The sequence below is a fragment of the Pimephales promelas genome, chromosome 3 (assembly GCF_988280905.1).
Source record: "Pimephales promelas chromosome 3, fPimPro1.hap1.1, whole genome shotgun sequence".
Classification (NCBI taxonomy): Eukaryota; Metazoa; Chordata; class Actinopteri; order Cypriniformes; family Leuciscidae; genus Pimephales; species Pimephales promelas.
In genome coordinates, this window is record NC_142771.1 from 6,212,589 (window position 1) to 6,235,471 (window position 22,883).

The window sequence follows — 22,883 nt, forward strand, 5'->3', positions numbered from 1 at the left end:
GGCTGCTCACCGCTTAGGAGTTTTACCGCCACCTACCGTATAAAATGATGATCCATATATAAGGCGCTCCGGATTATAAGGAACACTGTCGTTTTTTGAGAAGATTAAAGGCTTTTAAGTGCACCTTATAGTGCGGAAAATACGGTAATTGAAAAGCGTATGTACAGCGCGCATCTTCCTCTGCTTGTAAACAGAAAGTTTTGCGCTTCCAGCTATATCAGCACATCATCTTATACGGTAGGGGGCGGTAAAACTCCTAAGCGGTGAGCAGCCGGTAACAAGAAGAACAGCTCTCGAACAGCTCTCGGTAACAGCTCTCGAAGAAGAACGTCCTCGTCTCAGTTCTCGCGCATGCGCCCATAAGGAAGTAATGGAATAGTGGAATAAAGTCGTTATTTATGTTTTTTTTTTCGCACAAAAAGTATTCTCGTCGCTTGATAAACTTATAATTGAGCCGCTGTAGGCACATGGAATATTTAAACCTTTTCTTTAATGACTTTATGGGCCGTCAAGAGCCAGTCCCTTAGGAAGCCTATGGAAGAGTGATCCAGCTCTCAGATTCAATCAAAAATATCTTCATTTGTGCTCCGAAGATGAACGAAGGTCTTACGGGGTTGGTACAGCATGGGGGTGAGTAATTAATGACTTCATTTTCATTTTTGGGTGAACTAACCCTTTAAAGGATGAGAATACGTTGCTATTACTTACTAGTTCGTTAATCAGAGTTTCTTGTTAGTTAATAATAGTTACTAGATTGTTAATATTGTGTTACTCATTAGTTCTTGTGTAGTTATTCATTAACAGTAATCGGCGATGTAGTTTTCAGTCAAAACACTTTTCACACAGCAGGATTTTCAATCGCCGACCGGTCCAGATATTTAGCATGCCAAATATCTCACGGGCGTCGGCGACTCGTCAAACTGCATGATTGTCTCACTCGTGAAAGAGCGCCGATTTGCCTGTGATTTCAGGCATTTGTCTGCGATTTGTCAAAACCTGTCGGCGAGCCAAAATCGTGGCTAAAATTGTGCAATCTGAACTTGGCATAAGGTGCTCTCAACCCCGTTCAGAGCTCAGGTCATCACTCTGTTCGGAGAATGATGGTGGTGCTAATCTGCTGTGTCCCGTTAGGGCTCTAAACATATACTTAGAGCGTTCTGCTCCGTTTAGGCAGTCAGACCAGCTCTTTGTTTGCTTCAGCGGCCGCACAAAAGGGGTTCCGGTCACAAAGCAGAGACTATCCAGATGGATAGTGGACGCCATCTCGCTGGCATACGCCTCTGTGGGCCAGGTTTGTCCCATAGGCATAAAGCCCATTACATGAGAGGCATGGCCTCGTCATGGGCGTGGTCCAGTGGTGTACCAATTCAAGATTTTTGTGCAGCGGCCGGTTGGCACTCGCGATCCACATTTGTCAGATTTTATAATCTAGAGGTAACTTGCCTGCAGGCAAAGGTCCTCTCAGTATGAGACTAACCCGACGGTGTCTGGTTTTTTGTCTATCTAGCATGTTACTGTCCAGAAGCACAAGTAGTCCTAGGACGGTTATGAGCCCCAGTTTTATTCATGAACCCGACTCTGTCTGGGAGACTGATTATGGCTTGTTTTGTTGAGCCTTGGGGTGTTTTCCCTAGGCTCCAGTTAATACAGCCAGTTGCTAATGTGCGGCGTTTTACATTGCGCCCCCACTGCGTATTAGCTATGCATTACGAAGTGACCGTTCTCGAAAGGGAACATACCCAGTTACTAATGTACCCTCTGTTCCCAGAGAGTATTGTGTAGCCTGTCGCACTATTGCAGTCTGTCAGGATGTGTCGCTTCAGTCGATTTAAACCTGATATTTTGGCCGAAATGAGCGATATTGAGTAACATCCATTTCAGACTCTTCAAGACAGTCTATGGCATTGTAATATTTGTAATGACGTGTCACGTCTACTGAGCTGAACCTTTATTTTGAGATCACAAGAAAACAAGAAAGAAAAATAATAAATCCATGGCCTCTTCTGTATTATGTTGATGTTTTTTTGTTTTATTATTTATTTTGTTTTGTTTTTTCCGTTTACTTCTGCTAGATTTCACACAAAGTACAGTTTAATAATTATAAATACATGCATAGTCTATCGTTGTCCCAACATTCTGTTTGTGTGGATTTGTATTAAAAATGTAGGACTAAAAACATGCTTGAGAAAAAGAATGCAACGGGTTTCCTCAAGTTTCTGGGGTAAACTCTAATTATATTTTACATTGTATAACATAGTAAGTATATTGCTGAATATTATTCAGTATATGATTATATACTATGGTTATATGACGGTGATATGATAATAGTATGATAGTATATGATTATATACAGTATATGATTAGTATTATTCAATATATTGTAACATATTTACACTATATATTATTTCAAATGTATTTTTCAATATATTCAAACCATTTGATATACTGATCATAAATATATGGAAATAATTATGTGTGTGTGCGTGTGTGTGTGTGTGTGTGTGTGTGTTAAAAACAATACATAATACAACAATACATGCACAAATAAACAATATACTTTCTTGGTAATAGAGAAGGAAATTTCCCCCATAACTCCTGTGTTCAGTAACTGATGTCTGTGTTTCACAGGTTTCTCTGCTTTACATATAATGGTGCTGGTTCTCTCGATTGCTGCATCTGGATCTGCACTTCTGCTCTTCTGTCTGATCGACAGCAGATTACAAAATGGTAAAAATATTCGTATTTGTTGTAGTCCAATTGGGACTTGTAGATTCAGAGAAGACAAGCGATATAAGTTAATAATGATAAAACAGCCTAAACAGAATATGTTTGAAAGAGTTAATGGTTCAGTGAGGCTTTAATCCCCAATAGCCAGACATTTACATGATCAAACTTTCAACATGATACAAGAATAACAGACCAGCCCACAGTAAAGCTGAACTCAATTGGCTTTATGCCCAGCTGCACTACTTCCTGAACTTCAGCCAGCTCCTTGTTTCCTGTCTGCCATTGTTGGACAAACTGACTAATTCAGGTCTGTCTGACCTCAGTAGTCACAACAATAATACTCAGGCACACCTGAATTAGTCAAGTTTGTCCAATAATGACAGACAGGAAACGAGGAGCTGGCTGAAGTTCAGGAAGTAGTGCAGCTGTGCATAAAGCCAATTAAATATTCAAAAGGTGTCAAAAACAACACAAAATGACTAAATTAATGGATGATGGTGAAATGATCAAATATCCTGTGAGAACGGAATGACATTGAGGTCTTAGTCTGAAACGTGCTCATGAGTTCAGATTTTTCATTCAAACAAAAAAAAAAAAGATGTAACATTGTGCTATTAACTTACTAATAAATGCCTACACATACATTTAAACACATCTTTCAAAACACTGATGGCACAACCCTCATAAACATTGGCAAAAACAGAAACTGTAGTTCATCCTAATCTATCCCATAAAATGACAGATGACTTTTCTTGCTGAAGAGGTAAAAGAAAACGTGCATGTAAAGTTGTGCCGTTATATGCCAATGTGAAAGATAATAGGAATGTTGTTTTTGGCCTCAGTAACACAAAGAGCCCATATCAAATAAGCAAAAGTCTCTGTTACCAGTGAACCAAGCAGAAATCTTCAATTAATTAAATGACAGTTATTGCTTCAGGCAAAGAGAGGTGAGGAGGAGTGGGTCTTTGCAGCTTTAACTTTAATTAAGACAATAACAAAGGAAACAACTAGAAAGGGGTGATTAGACAGGGCTCCAGACTAACTTTTTTCACCTCCGTCCTGGAACCGTCCTGAATGACAATTTGAACCGTCCTAAAGTGAATGTCAACCCTCCCAAAATAAAACTTTTGTTTCTGTACCTGCTTTTATCATCCATAGCTGTTAATTAACTAAAAAGATTCAGATGACTAAAATATAATGGGTTTAGTTCAACTGTAATGCATTAATTTAGAATTTAGAATTTCTCTGAAATTTCCAAACCTACATATTTCCAGAGAAAAAAAAATCTATTAAGCAGTTAATATGAATGATTTTAAAGTTTGAACATGCAATACAGATACAGATTTAACTACTGTGACTTAAAAAAATACCTTATTTTTTTTCCAAACAAAATTATTATTTATCTTGCCTGAATGTTTGCACTCATTGCATTTTTACAATGGGGAAATGTTGTTAAGAATTTACACAACACAAAACTTGATTTAAATTGTTCAATTAAATTGAAAAAAGTTGCAAAAATAAATACAATAAAAATACAAATAATGAAAAATAAAGAGAAAAGTTTTTAAAGGTCTAACACTATATTCATAGACAGAAACTGAATAAAGTAATCAATTGGAAAATAACAGTGGATAGTATTTTAGTCCAGAATACATTCAATAGGCCTACATAGGCTATCAATCCTGATTCCTTTAACTTTAATTCCTTAATCTTGTTATTTTCACGACAAAATTAATGACCAACACATATGGTTGCTGTCTCTTTAAGAGTTATGGCACGGATTCTGTGTTCATTATGCTGGCATGCGTTTGATGCTTATTAAAGACAAAACCGACTATGTTAAGACTATCATACTCACGAAGACCGAAATTGACATAGTTTTGCATGTTAAATGCAATATAATCCGTGAAAAATAACTTTTGTTACTGGCCAGCTGTTCTTGAGGCGGATTTTCTATGTGCGCAGCGCAGTCATCCCAGAGAGCACGCGAGCACTGATCAGTTTAAAATCGCCTGAATGTTTAAACTGGTAAGACGTGCAAATGGTAGCTAAACTTCATTCACGATGCACTGCTAGCCCGATTGTTCACGTGAATATCTCGTCATGTCCCACTCCTGAATACATATGTAAATGTTACTACTCCCAAAAATGCTAAAAAATAAACGCGTGAGAGCGTGTTATAGGCTATATGTCATGCTATTTTAGTCAGATATGACGACGCTACTGCGACGCGCATCACCTCAGATGAGCAGCTGAACGCCTATCAAGCCAATGCACCGCAATTTATCGCAAATCAAAGTGAAAGTGAGTCGCAGACGCTTAAAACTACCATCTTCATTAAAAGTAAAGAAACGAAATGATCTTACCAGGGCTGTTGCCGCTCTCTCTTATCACCGTTTTTGCTGATTTTGAAATTAGCCGATGATCAATAAAATGCAGCTTATATCTGTTGCTTTCAGTGATGTGCACTTCATTAAATCCGCATATAGCGCGGGAATTGAAGATTGAATTTATATCCGTTTCGCAAAAACACGTGACCAGGTGTAAAGGGAATCGTTTTGATAAATCAGAATAGCTAGGCTATCCGATCTGCGAAAACGCATAAAGTGGCCAGGTGTAAACAGCCCCTATGTAAAACTGTGGGAACCTTTTCTGCTATCTAGCAAAGAATATGGATGGACGATATGACCAAAATCTTAATTTTACTTCACAGTAACAATATATATGGTTTCAAAATTCTCAATATCAGTTTTGATACCACAGCAAAAACTGAATTTCAAACTCTTTGAGACTTTTTTTTTTTTTTTTTTGGCTGGTCAAGGTCTAATGCTGTTTAAGGATAGCATTTTTTATGTAAGGTTAATTTGTTTCTTTAGGTTTATTAAAATTAGAAAGTTTATTTCAATTAATTTAGATTAATTTGACACTATTCACCCAAAGTTTTGTATTTAACAATAAAACTAAAAGCTGAAGAATGTTTTGGTGTATCATTCATCAGTGCTTCATTTTCCACTCTTACATTCAGATAATTCCTGCCCATTAAAAGGTGCACAGATACATTTGCTTACACCACAAATAGGCCTATATAGTGAACGATTTAATAAAAAAGTTCCATCGATTCACACTTCATATCGTCGCTATGAGATAGTGTCATATCACCCAGGCCTAGCATGCGTGTGTGAATTAGCTGATACACGAAACCTGATAGAGAGGTTGACTGGCAAAAAATATTATGTATTTTCGAAAACAAAGAATTACTCATCTTAAATGTATTTAAATACAAATTACATTTGACTTTTTCTTAATGCTTTAAAATACAAAATAGTATTTTATATTTCAAATAGGGATTTTAAATACATGTATCTGAAATACTGCCCATCCCTGCAAATCAAAATCCAGATAGACAAGAGTAGGATTATCAGGACAGAGCTCATTTCTTTTCAACATGGAAACTTCTCCCTCCGTCTGGACAATCTGAGAGCAGAAGATGAAGGAAAATACACATGTAAAGTTTACAGCAAACAGAAGAGTGTGTTATTAGCTGTAAATAATGTGGAAACAAGACTACTTAGTAAGTGAACAAGAAAGTCATGGCCAAATCTATATAAAGTGTGTGTGTGAGAGAGAGAGAGAGAGAGAAAGAAAGAGAGAGAGAAAGAGTGTGTGTGTGTGAGAGAGAGAGAAAAAGAAAGAGAGTGTGTGTGTGTGTGTGTGTGTGAGGGAGAGAGAGAGAAAGAGAGAGAGAGTGTGTGTGTAAACGATTATAAATATATATTTAAATATTAATCTGCTCATTATTTTCTATTTCTCTCTAGATTCATTCCTCCGTCTTCATCTGTCTCTAGTTGTCTGTCCAAATATGATCCTGTTCTTTGCTTTTGTCTTCTGGGGACTTTCTGAAGGTGAGTGTTTCTCAAACAAACTCAACATTTTACTCTCTGCAAATTCTGCATTCAAACATGTTATTAACATCCACCAATGCTCATGTCTTTATATAATCATTAGTTATCAACACGTATTCATTATTTCAATTAGCTCATTGTTTCTGCTCTAAATTAATATATTGATTTAAATGAATAAATCTATAGCTATACAAATCACACAGTTAGCTATTGTCATGATGTGGTTTTGTCTTTGTCTTTGTATTATTAGTGGTTCTATTTCGTTCTTACTGACCGCCAGAGGCAGTGCTTCACACTGGATACTATCTCTCGTTGCAATGCATAGGTCGAGTCTAATACAAACAATGTCCCACGTGACCAGGATGACTCGGGGTGCTCCTCTATTTAACCCCGTGACTTCCTGCAGACTGTCCCTATAATCTTCTCGCGTGCACGTATGCAGGTCGTAGATTATGTAAAAAAAAAAAAAAAAAAAAAGGAAAAGTAAACTTGAATCCGTTCCTCACAGCTTCGCAACAGAAAACATTTGTTGGTGTCTCGCGACTGCGCGTCCTCCAGAGGCTGCAACGGATTCATTGATAACAAAATAAACAACATGGTTGGTGAGTTTGTTTACATTGATGCTGGGGTTCGTTCTCGTTTTCCTGGCATTGTGTTGGTCGCTAGACAGAGTGTTTTCGCTCGTTGAAAGGGCCATTATAACTTGCAGCTGTAGGTAAGTTAGTAAGACCACGCTGGGAGGGTGTGCACTCTGTATAGCGATTGGTATCTGAGCTACAATAGCTGCATACTCATCTATTGTGTTGGAATGAGTCTAGCATTGTAAAAAAAAAAATATATATATATATAAATAAATAAATAAATAAAGAGGCAATAATTATACTGTTGGTTTTTGTAGTATAATTACATATACACTTCAATAATTGTTTGTGTTGTTTTTGAATTTTTATTTAATTATTATTATTATAATTTTTTTTACTTATTTTTTTTGCCGGTCAGGGTGATTGCGCTCGACCTACCAAATATCTTCCTAAGAATGGAGAAGTTAGCTCATACTTGCACATTGTGCATGGCTGTTCTCCAGGAGGATGATGGGCATGACTGCTGCCCTTCCTGTTTAGGCCTAGAACACCTTAAACAAGGCCTCACAGAAGATGCCTGCACAAACTGTAGCGTCATGTCTTGGGAGAGGAGGACTTCAAGGATAACCATGGTGGAAGGGCTTTTGGGGGAGTCACTACCTCCACCCCCACCACGGAGAAAAGCAAGAAAACGTAAAGATACTGAATCAACCAGTGCTTCCGCTGGTAAAAGACCCAAGGAAGACCCTTTAGCGAAGAAGGTGGATGTGATGGCGGCTGAGTTTGCTCAGATTAAGGCCTTGCTTTTGAGGTTGCAACCGGGCGAGAGACTAGTATCCTCAGCCGGAGCCACTGCTAGGGAGTCGCCCATTGAGGAGGAGGATGTCCTTTCAATGGCGGCTTCTCAGAGCCAATTCTATGATGATGTTGATGGAGAGAGGCAGGGGTTTTCTGATCATCAATCCCAATTCTCCCATGATGGCTCCCAGGAAGCTGGTCAGGGATCTGCAGAAGGTCCACAGTCGGAGCAAGAGCTAGTGAAGCAGGCTCTTCAGGCTGCATTGGCTCGATTGGGTCTTGACACAGCCCCTGCTGCGGCAACCTCTTCTAGTGCTTTTTTCAGAGGTTCGGCGCAACCCTCTCCTCTTACAATTCCACCATCAAGGGATTATATCGAGGAGTTGCAAAGATGCTGGGCGAACCCTAGGTCGCTTACACACCCCACTAGTGCAAGCAGGGCATTGGCTGCGATGCAAGATGCAGACACTTATGGCTTGGGTCAGATGCCTAAGGTTGATCCATTTATTGCCTCTTTTGTTCTTTCACCAGAGGAGGTATTGAGGCCTAATGTTCGTTGCCCCCGGCCTCAATGTAGGATTACAGATGACCATCTTATTCAGGCATATAACACAGCAGCACGGATGGGTCGCATTGGCAATTCGTTGTCCCATCTCATGTTGGCCTTGTCTCAATCCCTTCAATCATCAGGGAGTGATCCTTTTAACCAAAACTTAAGTGATGCCTCCCTTCAGGCAATAGCATTCATGACAAGAGAGCTGGGAAGGCTGATGTCAACCCTCACACAAGCACGCCGCCAAGTTTGGCTTGCACAATCACCTCTGTCTGAGGCGTGTAGGAGAACGCTAAGGGACCTTCCAGTAGTTCCAGGGCAACTCTTTGGACCAGCTGCACAGGAGACACTGGAGCGTAGCGTCCAGGTGAATCAGACCAGACAGCAGTTTGCTGACCTGAGGAGAGTTCCACAGGCTCATTTAAATTACCGTCAGCCTTCTAGGGGGTATGAACTACCACACTCTACATTTTCAGCACGCTCAGGTGATATTCACAGGGGCCAGCCTCGGAGATCACCGCAAGTAGGAAATTCTGCTCAGCGGCCCCGGGCTCGGGGTCAGCATGATTTTCAGGCCCCTAGGAGTAGAGCACCTGGCCAACGGCCCACCAGGGATGCTAGAGGCCATGGACGGAGGTCCTGAAGGTCTGCGGCCGGCCGTCGGACAGTTTTCTTATCAGCAGCTCAGTTATTGGGAAGCAACAACTTCCGACCCGTGGGTTATAGCAACGCTAACCCAGGGATACAAGCTGCAGTTCCGACGGCGGCCGCCCGCCTTCAAAGGGGTCAGGATGACTGTAGTCTCAGACCCCAACAGTTCACTTGCCTTAAAACGAGAAGTAGCACAACTCCTGGAGAAAGGTGCCATCGAACCAGTAGATTGGTCAGAACGACTAGGTGGGTTTTTCTCCATTTACTTCATCATTCCAAAGAAAGATGGCGGTGTAAGGCCCATACTCGACCTTCGCAGCCTCAACAAGTTCCTGAAAATCTTACCATTTCGTATGTTGCGCATAACCGATGTTCTTCAGGCAGTCAAGCAGCAGCACTGGTTTACAACGGTAGACCTAAAGGATGCTTACTTCCACGTTCCAATTGCTCCTCAACACAGGCCATTCCTCCGATTTGCATTCCAGGACCAGGTCTATCAATTCCGGGTCCTCCCATTCGGCCTGTCTCTGTCACCACGCGTCTTCACCAGATGCATGGCGGCCGCACTGGCTCCAATCCAAGCCAAGGGGCTACAGGTGCTTCCATACTTGGACGACTGGCTCCTTTGCTCCCACTCTCACGAGCAGGCAGTGTTAGAAATCACACAGCTACTGACACATGTTACTCGACTGGGCCTTTCTGTGAATTTCAGCAAGAGTCAATTAGCTCCAAGTCAGTCGGTGAGGTTCCTAGGTCTCACGCTGGACTCACGGTCAATGAAAGCCGCTCCATCAGAACAACGAGTGGACAATATACTACTCCTCCTTCAACGGTTTCGGAGGCAGGCCAGACTTCCATTCAGGTGCTTCCTCAAGCTCGCAGGTATGTTGGCAGCAGCAGCGGCAGTCATACCATTGGGCCTCCTGTCATTACGTCCCTTTCAAATATGGATGAACAGTCTTCACTTGAACCCCAGTTGGCACAGGAACAGGTTGATCAAGGTGACACAGCGATGCCTTCTGGCCCTGAGGTCTTGGAGGAGCAGACCGTATCTGACCAAGGGGGTTGTTCTGGGCATGATTCCCTCTCGGAGGGAGATAGTCCAGACCGATGCGTCCCTTACTGGCTGGGGTGCAGTGTGGCAACACAGACCAGTCACAGGACAGTGGGGTCCTCGGGAAAGAGACGAGAATATAAATACCCTGGAACTTCGTGCAGTTCTGCGGGCTCTGAAGCACCTCGCTCCGTTTTTAAAGGGCAGGCATATTCTCGTCAGGACGGACAACAAATCAGTGGTTTATCACATCAACCATCAAGGGGGCACAAGGTCCAGCCAATCCCTGCAACTATCACAGGAACTGCTGACTTGGGCCTTCCCTCGCTTTGCAAGCATCAGAGCAATGCATATCCCAGGGGTATCAAACGTGGTTCCAGATTTCTTGTCGCGCCGCAGAATTCCATCGACGGAGTGGAGGCTCAACCCGGAGGTGGTGGAGATGATATGGCAGCGGTTTGGCAGGGCAGAAGTGGACCTATTTGCCTCGGCAACAACGACCCACTGCCGTCTTTGGTTCTCTCTAGCAGAGGAATCCAGTCCGCTGGGGCAAGATGCTCTAGCCCACGCCTGGCCAGATCGGTTACTCTATGCCTTTCCCCCGATACCGATGATCGGGGTGACTGTTCACAGGGTTCTCCAGGAGCACCACAGGCTGCTGCTAGTGGCGCCAAACTGGCCGGGGAGACCGTGGTTTCCAGTGTTATACAAACTCCTAGACGGGAATCCTTGGACCCTTCCCAGGAGAAAAGATCTCCTCCAGCAGTGGGAGGGTCATATTTGGCACCCGAACCCAGACCGCCTGAAGCTCTGTGTGTGGCCTCTGAGGGGCCGGAACCACTCTTTGGGGCGTGCGATCAAGGGGTCCAGAACACCATATTGAACTCTAGAGCACCTTCCACCAGGAGTGCTTATGCCTATAGATGGAAGCTTTTCTCTGAGTGGTGTTCAGAGCAAGCAGTGGTCCCAGAACACTGCCCTGTTCCTCTGGTGTTACGTTTTCTGCAGTCACTATTAGAAAATAATAGAGCAGCTGCTACTCTGAGAGTTTATGTGGCTGCAATTTCAGCACATCACGTGCGAATAGATGGTCAGCAATTGGGTTCTCATGCCTTGGTTACTCAGTTTCTTAGAGGTGCTCAGCGACTGCGCCCCCCTCAGTCCGTTAGGGTTTCTTTATGGGACCTGGGCCTAGTATTAAAGTCTCTTACATTGCCACCGTTTGAACCTTTAGAGCACAGCGATCTGAAATGGATCTCATTGAAGGCAGCGTTTCTCTTAGCCATTGCTTCGTCTAAACGGGTGAGTGAACTCCACGCGTTATCAGTTAGCGCATCCTGTATGCGTTGGAACGCAGATGGCTCAGTCGTGACGTTATGGCCCAACCCAGCATTTCTCCCCAAGCGGCTGTCTGCCCTTTTTAGGAACCAGGCTATTGAGCTGGCAGTATTTAATCCTCCGATGTCAAGTGCACTGGAAGGAGATGGAAGCACACTGCTGTGCCCAGTAAGAGCTCTCCGAGGATATCTGAAGGCCACGGAAGTTGTTCGGAAATCAGACCAACTTTTTCTCTGTTACGGGGGCCCAAAAAGAGGTCAGCCCCTCTCAAAGCAGAGATTGTCGCACTGGGTAGTGGAGGTTATCACCCACGCTTACACATCTAATAAATGTCCAGTGCCTTTGGGGGTGAGATGCCATTCGACGAGAGGAATATCAACATCTTGGGCTGCATTAAAAGGGGTCCTTCTGAGTGACATCTGTGCGGCAGCTACATGGTCATCAACAAATACATTTGCCAGATACTACAGGGTGAATGTGGCTGCTTCTGGTAATATTGGAACAGCCGTCCTCTCCGGACCCTCAACTTCCTCTTAACAGTGAGTAGGTCCTCCTCGTGACCTTGTTGTTATAAGTCATCCAGTGTGAAGCACTGCCTCTGGCGGTCAGTAAGAACGAAATAGAACGAGAGTTACGTAGGTAACTGCGGTTCTATGAGTTCTGGATGACCGCCAGAGTTTTCTGTCACTCGGAGTCAGGCGAGAAGATTCCGTAGGGACAGTCTGCAGGAAGTCACGGGGTTAAATAGAGGAGCACCCCGAGTCATCCTGGTCACGTGGGACATTGTTTGTATTAGACTCGACCTATGCATTGCAACGAGAGATAGTATCCAGTGTGAAGCACTGCCTCTGGCGGTCATCCAGAACTCATAGAACCGCAGTTACCTACGTAACTCTCGTTCCCTGTCTATTGAGTTTTCCAGGTGTTTCCTATTGTCCACGCCCCCTTGTTACCTTGTTAAGTTTGCTTGTCTCATTATTTAAGCCCTGTGTTTATGTCTTAGTTTGTGAGTTGTTGTACGTGTGAGGTCGATGTGAGTCACTCCTGTTCCTGAGCCCTGTTCCTGAGCCCTGTTCCTGAGCCCTGTTCCTGAGCCCTGTTCCTGAGCCCTGTTCCTGAGCCCTGTTCCTGAGCCCTGTTCCTGAGCCCTGTTCCTGAGTCTTTGTTAAAGTATGTAGTTTGTCTAAATAAAGCCTATACACTGCGTTTGGATCCAGCCTCCTTCCTGTGTTTCTGCCACATCACGGCATCGGCATCACAGAACAACTCACCTAAACATGGATCCAGCAGGTAGTAGCCAGAGCTCACTGAGCAAACTTTGCTCTCTTTATCAGAATAATCGCTGCATCGAGGATTATGTGGAGGAATTCCTTTTGTATAGCCATCTCGTTCCGGATGGAGAAGATGCATTGAAGGACTGTTTCTGGAGTGGACTGGATCTAGACATTGGTTTAAATTTACCAGAGGAGGACCCCAGTTGGACCCTGGAGCAGTTCATTGATTTTGTCCTGCAGTTTTGTGGATCTCCCTTCACTGTTGGAGAGGTAGAGAGGGATGTTATCACGACCATCATGCCCGCTGAGCCCGCACCGCTGTTCCACGTCTCAGCAGAGCTTCCAGAGCCTCGTCACGTCTCAGCAGAGCTTCCAGAGCCTCGTCACGTCTCATTAGGGCTTCCAGAGCCTCGTCACGTCTCAGCAGAGCCTCCAGAGCCTCGTCACGTCTCAGCAGAGCCTCCAGAGCCTCGTCACGTCTCGGCAGAGCTTCCAGAGCCTCGTCACGTCTCAGCAGAGCTTCCAGAGCCTCGTCACGTCTCAGCAGAGCTTCCAGAGCCTTGTCACATCTCAGCAGAGCTTCCAGAGCCTCGTCACGTCTCAGCAGAGCTTCCAGAGCCGGCGCTGCACGTCAGCCACGTCCAGCTGGAGACTGTTTCTGAGCCGGTGCTTGCTCCAGCCTATGTCCCCGTAGCTACCCCCAAGAAAATTTTGGGGGGGGGCAGTAGGTCTCCGCCGTGGCCGCCCGAGGGGTCTTCTCCGCCGTGGCCGCCCGAGGGGTCTTCTCCGCCGTGGCCGCCCGAGGGGTCTTCTCCGCCGTGGCTGCCCGAGGGGTCTTCACCGCCGTGGCCGCCCGAGGGGTCTTCTCCGCCGTGGCCGCCCGAGGGGTCTTCACCGCCGTGGCCGCCCGAGGGGTCTTCACCGCCGTGGCCGCCCGAGGGGTCTTCACCGCCGTGGCCGCCCGAGGGGTCTTCACCGCCGTGGCCGCCCGAGGGGTCTTCACCGCCGTGGCCGCCCGAGGGGTCTTTACCGCCGTGGCCGCCCGAGGGGTCTTCACCGCCGTGGCCGCCCGAGGGGTCTTCACCGCCGTGGCCGCCCGAGGGGTCTTCAACGCCGTGGCCGCCCGAAAGGTCTTCACCGCCGTGGCCGTTTGAGGGACCTTCACTGTTGTGGATGCCCGAGGGTTCCACAGTTCCGCCCTGGTCACGTCCACAGCCTGCTCCGCCCTGGCCTTCGCCTGGTCCTGCTCCGCCCCGGCCTTCGCCTGGTCCTGCTCCGCCCCGGCCTTCGCCTGGTCCTGCTCCGCCCCGGCCGTTGCCTGGTCCTGCTCCGCCCCGGCCTTCGCCTGGTCCTGCTCCGCCCCGGCCGTTGCCTGGTCCTGCTCCGCCCTGGCCGTTGCCTGGTCCTGCTCCGCCCTGGCCGTTGCCTGGTCCTGCTCCGCCCTGGCCGTCGCCTGGTCCTGCTCCGCCCTGGCCGTCGCCTGGTCCTGCTCCGCCCTGGCCTTCGCCTGGTCCTGCTCCGCCCTGGCCTTCGCCTGGTCCTGCTCCGCCCTGGCCTTCGCCTGGTCCTGCTCCGCCCTGGCCTTCGCCTCGTCCTGCTCCGCCCTGGCCTTCGCCTCGTCCTGCTCCGCCTTGGCCTTCGCCTCGTCCTGCTCCGCCCACGCTCGGCGGCCCAGGCTCGTCTTGGCTACCTCCTGGTCCCGTTCCCCTGCACGGGCCTGGCCCTCCGTCCCTCCCCCAGACCGACTTCGCTTCACCGCCCACCTGAACTTTTTGGTGTCTTTATGGGCGTCAGGAGCCGCCCATAGGGGAGGGGCTCTGTCATGATGTGGTTTTGTCTTTGTCTTTGTATTATTAGTGGTTCCCTGTCTATTGAGTTTTCCAGGTGTTTCCTATTGTCCACGCCCCCTTGTTACCTTGTTAAGTTTGCTTGTCTCATTATTTAAGCCCTGTGTTTATGTCTTAGTTTGTGAGTTGTTGTACGTGTGAGGTCGATGTGAGTCACTCCTGTTCCTGAGCCCTGTTCCTGAGCCCTGTTCCTGAGCCCTGTTCCTGAGCCCTGTTCCTGAGCCCTGTTCCTGAGCCCTGTTCCTGAGCCCTGTTCCTGAGTCTTTGTTAAAGTATGTAGTTTGTCTAAATAAAGCCTATACACTGCGTTTGGATCCAGCCTCCTTCCTGTGTTTCTGCCACATCACGGCATCGGCATCACAGCTATAGATTTATTCATTTAAATCAATATATTAATTTAGAGCAGAAACAATGAGCTCATTGAAATAATGAATACGTGTAATAATTTTTGATGTTTTAAAAATGAGTCGTTTGCTGAGCTTGGTATCAATAAAAGCTTTTATTGGACTAACAAGGATATTTTCAGTTCTGACATATACAGGATATTCTTATAATATGATGACCTCTTAGATGGCAAAAGCTCAAGGAAAATTTGATTTCTCAGTTTATCACCCCTTTAAACGCCACAATCATTTCCCGATTACCTATGATCATGTGAGAAAACAAAATTGATCAAACTAATTTTTTTTTTGAGAAACAGAATACATTTTTCATCCTTGCATTTTTGTTTATTTTGTAAATCTATAAAGTTGTCACCTTTATTTTAGTCCAGTCATTTTAAGCCAAAATGGGGGAAGCAAACTCAACTGATTTTGTATCCTCAATATGTCCTGAGTAAGGAAAAAAAAAAAGCCCCGAAGAATCCCATTAGGGGAAAGTTTCGGAAAAGACCCAAATATATCCCATTCATTCGGCTATTCATTCTTTTTCTCACGTGAAAAGGGTAAAAATGTTAACCTTTAGATATCATCATGAAAATCACTGAGTTGATTACTTACATCAAGACAAACAAAAAATGTATTACAAGTTTTTTGCAATTGTGTGTTAACATGGACAAATGGTGCATAATCTAATTACATATTAGCTAATTTGCATAATTACCCAAACAGTTTTTCTTTTTCCTTACTCAGGACATATTGAGGATACAAAATCAGTTGAGTTTGCTTCTGTTGCAATTTGTTCAACCTTTTTTCATAAAGGTCTATAAAGGACTATTTCTATAGTCAGTCCCTCCAGAAAAACATGATTATGCGATCACGTGATTTAGTGCATAATCAGCCAAAGTCTGCATCTTCATTTTTTCAAATACGCCGCACTTTCGCTGCATAAATTGCCAATTTCCACGCAAAATATGCGGTGCTTGCATGATTTCATAATCTCTGCATTTTTGTTGTTAAAAAGTCACATAAATCTTAGCAGAAAGTTGAAAAATGTTGCGTTTGCTTCACACGAGAGTAGCCCGTTTCCCCCTGTTGCCATGGGAACATTATGAAGTGACGTGATTACACGACGTGAACATCATCGAAAAGCTGTAAAATAGGAAGCACACATTTGATATTTTTATATTTTATTTATTCTTTTTTTCAGAAGTTGTAGCATATTTCTTTTGTAAAGCTACAGAACGTGTTTGGCTCATCAATATTTTAAGTTTGATGTGTTTATGAAGGTCTGAAATAAAACAAGATGAGAACTTAAATATTCCAGCACTTTCTGTGATGTATAAGCTTGCTTATTATAGGAAGTAAAACTCTTTTTCTAGAAGAACTCTATAGTGCTTTATACAATACAGAATACAGATTGTTTCGCAGCAGGTTCACAATAGTAACAAATTCAAATTCTTCTGACAAGCAGCTCTAACAAGCCAATAGTACGGTGGCCCAGTAGTGCACAAAAGCAAACATAAGTTCACAACACAATGGAAATGAAGCCACACCACAACGAATGAATTATAGTTGCGTATTTATATTCGACAATGCTTTGACTCGCTTCCACAGTGCATGATCCCTGAGGGAACGTCTGCCAATTCCAAGTGGTTAAAACATATAATTTATTATACTATAATTTGATAAATAAGAATAAAACCATTTGGTGAGTTGCAGAATTACAGGAAGGTATTGGCACAATTTCACAGGTCAATAAGAACCACAAGTTTTGGGACATGAAGAAAAAAAATCTTTAGGTGAATTACAGTACTGTTTTTATAAAAATCTAATTGTGTACTGTACATACAGGGAGCCATTGGCAGAGTCTGTTTATTAGGAATTTGAAGCTTTGGATTTGAACATGTCTGTTTTTAATGATAAAAGTAATTTTAATTCATACAAATTATACATTTTCATACGTTTCATATTATGCGCTGTGGTAGTAGCGTGTCAAAGCACTCTAGAGCAGGGGTCCCCAACTGGCGGACCGGGGTCCAGGTCCGGACCCCAATACCTTTTTATCCGGACCTCTAAACATTTTTATTAAAAAGTTTTAGAAAAAAAATAAAATTAATTTTTACCCAAAGTAATTTTTGAACAGGCGTGCGCGCGGGCAGCTATGTCTGTGTCAGGTCCTTTGCAAGAGCCGGGGTCTGGAGAGATCACAAACTTTGGCTTGTACACACATTACTATGATATCGTGAATTGATTATTATGGCTTTGTCAAAAATGAGAAAAGTGGACTCTGAAAACCGCATCTTTCGAGATGAGTGGACTGAAGTGTACGCGTTCATATTTGCCGTCATCGAGCTCTACGAGGCCCATGTGTCTTATTTGTTCGGAGTCTGTTGCTGTTGTTATAAGTGGAAACATCAAGCGGCATTTCGAGACAAGACACACAACTTTCAATGAAAATTATCCGCCAATAAAAATTATGCTTCCTGTTGCTGTTATTGATGTTGAAAGGTTTGACATTTGAATATTTGCACTAAAATGAAATAATACTTGAATGAATTTCAACAAAATCAGTTGAAAACATTTAAAGGTAAAGATTTTATCGTCAAAGATTTTGTCAATTTGTTGACATGGTTACAATTTAATAAAATGAAAGAACTTATTTTGCCAGGTGTTTTTGCATGTCCGGACCCTCGTTTACTGGGCTCATTGGGTTAGTGGACCTCTTTCCAATTTAGTTGGGGACCCCTGCTCTAGAGTATAAATATGCAGCTATTAGGTGATTTTGAATTAATAACTGGCGATATACAACGGTTACATACTGTTAAAGGCACACTATGCAGGATTTCCGACAGTTTACTAGTATACTTATATTGACTCCCATAGTATATTTTTTCCTACTATTGAAGTCAATGAGACCAGAAACTGTCTGGTTACTGATATTCTTCTAAATATCAGAAAATCGGCTGAATGGATTTGAAAACGGTAAAACTCGACTGTTTAACTCTGAGGGAGTTGTAAAATGTCTATTTCAAAAAAAGTGGAGTATCCCTTTAAAGTCGCCTGTGGTTTCAAGACCAGACAGAAATACTGATAAACGTAAGCACGTCTGTCGGGAGGGAGGAATCATCAGTGTTTCTGCTGAAGGAGGATCTAGTTACTGAACTCAAGGGTTCACTTCCTTTCTCCACCCTGCACTGTGATTGTACAGTACTTGTTTGTGTGTTACTTTAGTCAGATTGTGTTTGTCTGTAATTGTGAGTTATTTTAAGACCAGATCACATTTAATCAATGCAGAAATCCAGATATTGTCAATGTGTTTCTAAGCTTGTTCTTGATCATCAATAGTTGTCATGATTAATGTGTGTTTGTGTTTCAGGATCTGTGAATGAGTCGGTCTCTTGTTCTGCTCTTTATTTTCTGAGACCTCTCCTGTTGCTCTGGGCGGCTCCGTATATTAATAACTTCACACGTAAGACTCATTTCATCAGTTTATTAGACGAGATTAGGGAATAAATCTCAGAAATTTAATATTAATGATTAAATGAAAGAAAGTTGCATAAACCTTGTTTTATTGTGTTGTTGTTTTTTATATGATATTGTGGTTGTAATGATTATATTTTCTGTTTAACAGGGAAGATTCAGACATGGATTAAGGAATACAGTTATGTTGCAGAATATGTTGTTTTCTCAGCTGTTGCTTATTCAGGTAAACAAATACAAATGTCAATCAGCCATAATTATCATAAAAACATTAAAATGCACATTAAAAGTTGAGCAAAATTCTGTTTGTCAGAATTTATATGTATTTATAAATCTGAATATTGTGTAGCAATATTAGCGTGGCATAAATAATAAATCATCAGAGCATTGAGCAGCTCTACATGACACATGATTTATGTGTGTGTGACCGATCACGTGTTCAGTGAATCTCTGTATGTTTACTCAATCACATTTCATGATCGTATTGAATACACCCTGATCTACAATCAACAAGATCAACTCAAAAAAGTGAAATCGCAGACAAATTTCATCATGAAATGATGTTTCCTTAAACAAATGAATTCATTCCTGGACAGTGATGACCTCACTCTTGGTCCACAGCCAGTGTTTTGCTGTGTTTGCAGTCGAATGTTTAGTTTCACACACACACACACACAAACAAACAAACATACACAGTCACACACACGCACATATACACTCACACACACAAAGACACATACACGCACACACAAATACACGTACACACTAACATACACGCGCGCGCACACACACAGTCACACACATGCACACTTTTACACACTCTCAAACTCACACTCACATATGCGCACACACACTGACATACACACGTGTACACTTTTACACACTCTCACACACAAACACACACACATACATGTGCGCACACACACTGACTGTCATGATTCTGCCCTCTTGTGGTTGATTTTCTCTGGTCATGAGGCAGGATCATGACAGAATCATGTTTTGTGTACAAGCGCATGGGCTGTTTGGGCCATGTGCTTGTGTTGTCTCGTTTCTTTACTCCGCCCCCTTGTTATCCTCGTCTCGTCATTATTGTCTAGTCAGTCTCACCTGTCCTCGTCATTAGTGTTCCCTATTTAATCCCCTTGTGTTTGCTGTCCTGTGTCGGTTCATTGACTAATGTTGACAAATGTTGCCAAGTGTTATCTGTGCCAAGTTTGTGAGTACCTGTCAAGAGTATTTGTCCTGTTTATTTATTGCTCGTGTCAGTCGTTTACCTAGTTTTATTTTGTCAGTACCTTGTCTAGTCAGTCACCTTGTCAGAGTCTTGTTTTGCCCCCTCGTGGGCTTTTTCCCCTTTTTGTCTTCAATAAATTATCTGTGATTGCACACCGTCTGCTTCTGGGTTCATCCGCCACCCATACCATAACACTGACATACACACGTGTACACTTTTACACACTCTCACACACACACAAACACACACACATACATGTGCGCACACACACACACACACACTGACATACACACACACGCACACTTTTACACACAAACACACACTCTCTCAAGAATACCTCTAGTGTCATTGTAACTAATATTCACTCCTTGTATTTGTGTATTTTGTTAAATACATTAATCTCTGCTGTTGTGTTTCCGCATGTTTTGTGTCGTGACACACTTGTTGTATGAGCAGCACAAAGGTCACGGGGTCAATATTATAAACAGATTGAAAACACACTGAACCTCAGATTATAACAGAGACTGTCAGTGTGAATTACAGTAAACAAGAGATTTAAAACCTCAGTTAAATAACAAGAGTTTCGTCATTCTTCTCGCCTGTATTTATAGTTTGATTGTGTTTCTATTTGATAATATTTGTTTTTGTCTCTTTCTTTCTTCCAGCTCTTTTTAAAACTGCGTGGCAAAAAGTTCTGAGTTTTGCACAGTTTGAAAGAGTCGTGATAATAGTCCTGTTTTCAATAGTGTTTCTGTCCTGCCTCTGCAAAATCATTTACTGTAAGTATTTCTGTCATTTATCTCCATCCGTCGCCAGAAACCAGCGACTCAGTGAGTGAACGAGTGAGAGTGTGTGTATCAGATTCACTGAGTGAACGAGTGAAACTGTGTGTATCAGATTCACACTGATCTCAACATCATTTATGACTAATAATATAAATACATAAATATATTCAGGTCTGATGGTATTAGCAGAAATACAGTTTTTTTTTTGATTGCTAAACGACAGCGAGCACAACTGGAGCTAAATGTGCAAAACTACAGTCTGCAATACCAACAGTCACCTGAGCACAACTCTTAACACACGGCTCAAAACAGGCTCAGTGTGCACAGCACTATACACAACCCTCACTGAGATAACACACACTGTCACTCAGAACACACTGAGAGGAAAAACACTAGCATCAAACACCAATACTGAAAATACACACTTTTCATTTTTACAGTTTCAACAATTTCACACTTCATACAAAGTAATATTTTCTTCAAAGAAAACAGTGACGTTCTTTCATTTGATATTTTTACATTTTTAGAACATTACAAATTAAAAATTACCAGTTTGCTTCAATAGTCTGTAGTATTACAGTAATGAGAAAAAGGTGGAAACTAAAAGTACACACTGTAATACTGTAACCCTGCCTCTCTCAAGCATTAGGCCACAAGTTTTCAGCCTTTCAGCTGAAATACTTTGAAAATCAGCAGTGTGTGTGTGTGTGTGTGTGTGTGAGAGAGAGAGAGAGAGAGAGATTTTTTTCTCTTTCTCTCTGTCTCTTTTTTTGTGGTATATTTATGCATAACATGGAAATGTTTTTTTTATTGTTGTTGTTTATTTTTTTATTTATTTTTTTCACTTTTATTTATCTACATATATGTTTATATATTACTATTGCTTTGGCAATATTGTGCTATTTTACAGTCATGCCAATAAAGCTCAATTGAATTGAATTGAATTGAGAGAGAGAGAGCACTCAGCAGTGTGTGTGTGTGTGTGTGAGAGAGAGAGAGAGAGAGAGAGAGCACTCAGCAGTGTGTGTATGTGAGAGAGAGAGAGAGAGAGAGAGAGAGAGCACTCAGCAGTGTGTGTATGTGAGAGAGAGAGAGAGAGAGAGAGAGAGAGAGAGAGAGAGAGAGAGAGAGAGAGAGAGAGAGAGAGAGCACTCAGCAGTGTGTGAAAGGCACAAGGCTGAAATCTGTTGTGTTTTGAATGAGTGGTTCACAGTTTTGACAGCAGTGTGTTTGCATTTGAACAAAGTGCTGTAAATCCACAGTGTTGTGCAGGTTGTGTTTAAAGTCATGGGATAAGTGTGTAGAGTTTTGAAAACTGTTCAAGCAATGAAAAACGATCTAGAGTTTGGTCCACATGAACTGCTGCTGTGCAGATTTAGAGTTCAGCTAACAGTCTCATCCCAAGTAGTCATATAACTGACGTCCTGGAACGTCTTTTGTCCATACGTCAACATTCGCCTTTTAGGGTACCCTTAAACATCGGTTAGATGACGATCCCGGGCCGTCATACAACTGACGCTTTACCTTTAACGTCGGTTAGGTGATGGGGTAGGTTTAGGTCTGGGGTAGGGTTAGGATCCGATAACGTCATCTAACCGATGTTTAAGGGGGCCCTAAAAAGGCGGATGTTGACGTATGGTCAAAAGACGTCAGTTATATGACTGCTTGGGATGAGACTGCGCTGGTTCAGCACATGTAGCTCCAGTTGTGCTCACTGTCGTTCAGCAATCCAAAAAAACTGTAATACATATTGATCTTTTCATTAGATTTCGTAGTAGTTTTTATTTGAAACATGAAGGGTTTCTTAAGGTTATTAAATGACATCATTACTGTTATCTATAATATGTTTATATTAAACTCTCACAGTCACATGATGATTTGTTCAGTTCTTCTGCTTTTATTGGTCATTTTATTGGTTGTTGTTTTAAATGTGTCATTATAATTATTCAAAACTGAATCAAATAATATCTTGATAAGTGTTAATGTTTCTCCTGTAGTTTTAGTAACTCCGATTGGAAAGAAAACTGGACGGATAATAAATATATTTGGCCTTGTGGCTGATATGATCTTTGATATTCTGCCTACTTTACAATTCATGATCCTGTTCTACACGTTTGGATCTTCTGGAACAGGTGATTCATATTCATAATGATTTGTGTTCACCTGGGTTCATATTATTAATAATTCAACACATTTGAACATTAGTGTCACTTTAAAACACTCATTATTCATGAATCTGATGTTCATTATGATTTACTGTAATCTTACATGTGTTGATG

The 22,883-nt window shown here is 42.7% G+C and overlaps 1 protein-coding gene across 1 annotated transcript in view; it reads left to right on the forward strand.

Moving 5' to 3' along the window:
• LOC120480116 (uncharacterized) overlaps positions 1-22,883 on the forward strand; it is a 44,085-nt gene that overhangs the window by 7,534 nt on the left and 13,668 nt on the right. Inside the window, exons 4-9 of the mRNA XM_089129259.1 lie at positions 2,629-2,727; positions 6,543-6,629; positions 18,482-18,574; positions 18,737-18,811; positions 20,485-20,598; positions 22,602-22,736. Of these exons, the coding sequence (XP_088985385.1) occupies positions 2,629-2,727; positions 6,543-6,629; positions 18,482-18,574; positions 18,737-18,811; positions 20,485-20,598; positions 22,602-22,736 (603 nt within the window). The remainder of the gene's footprint in view (positions 1-2,628; positions 2,728-6,542; positions 6,630-18,481; positions 18,575-18,736; positions 18,812-20,484; positions 20,599-22,601; positions 22,737-22,883) is intronic.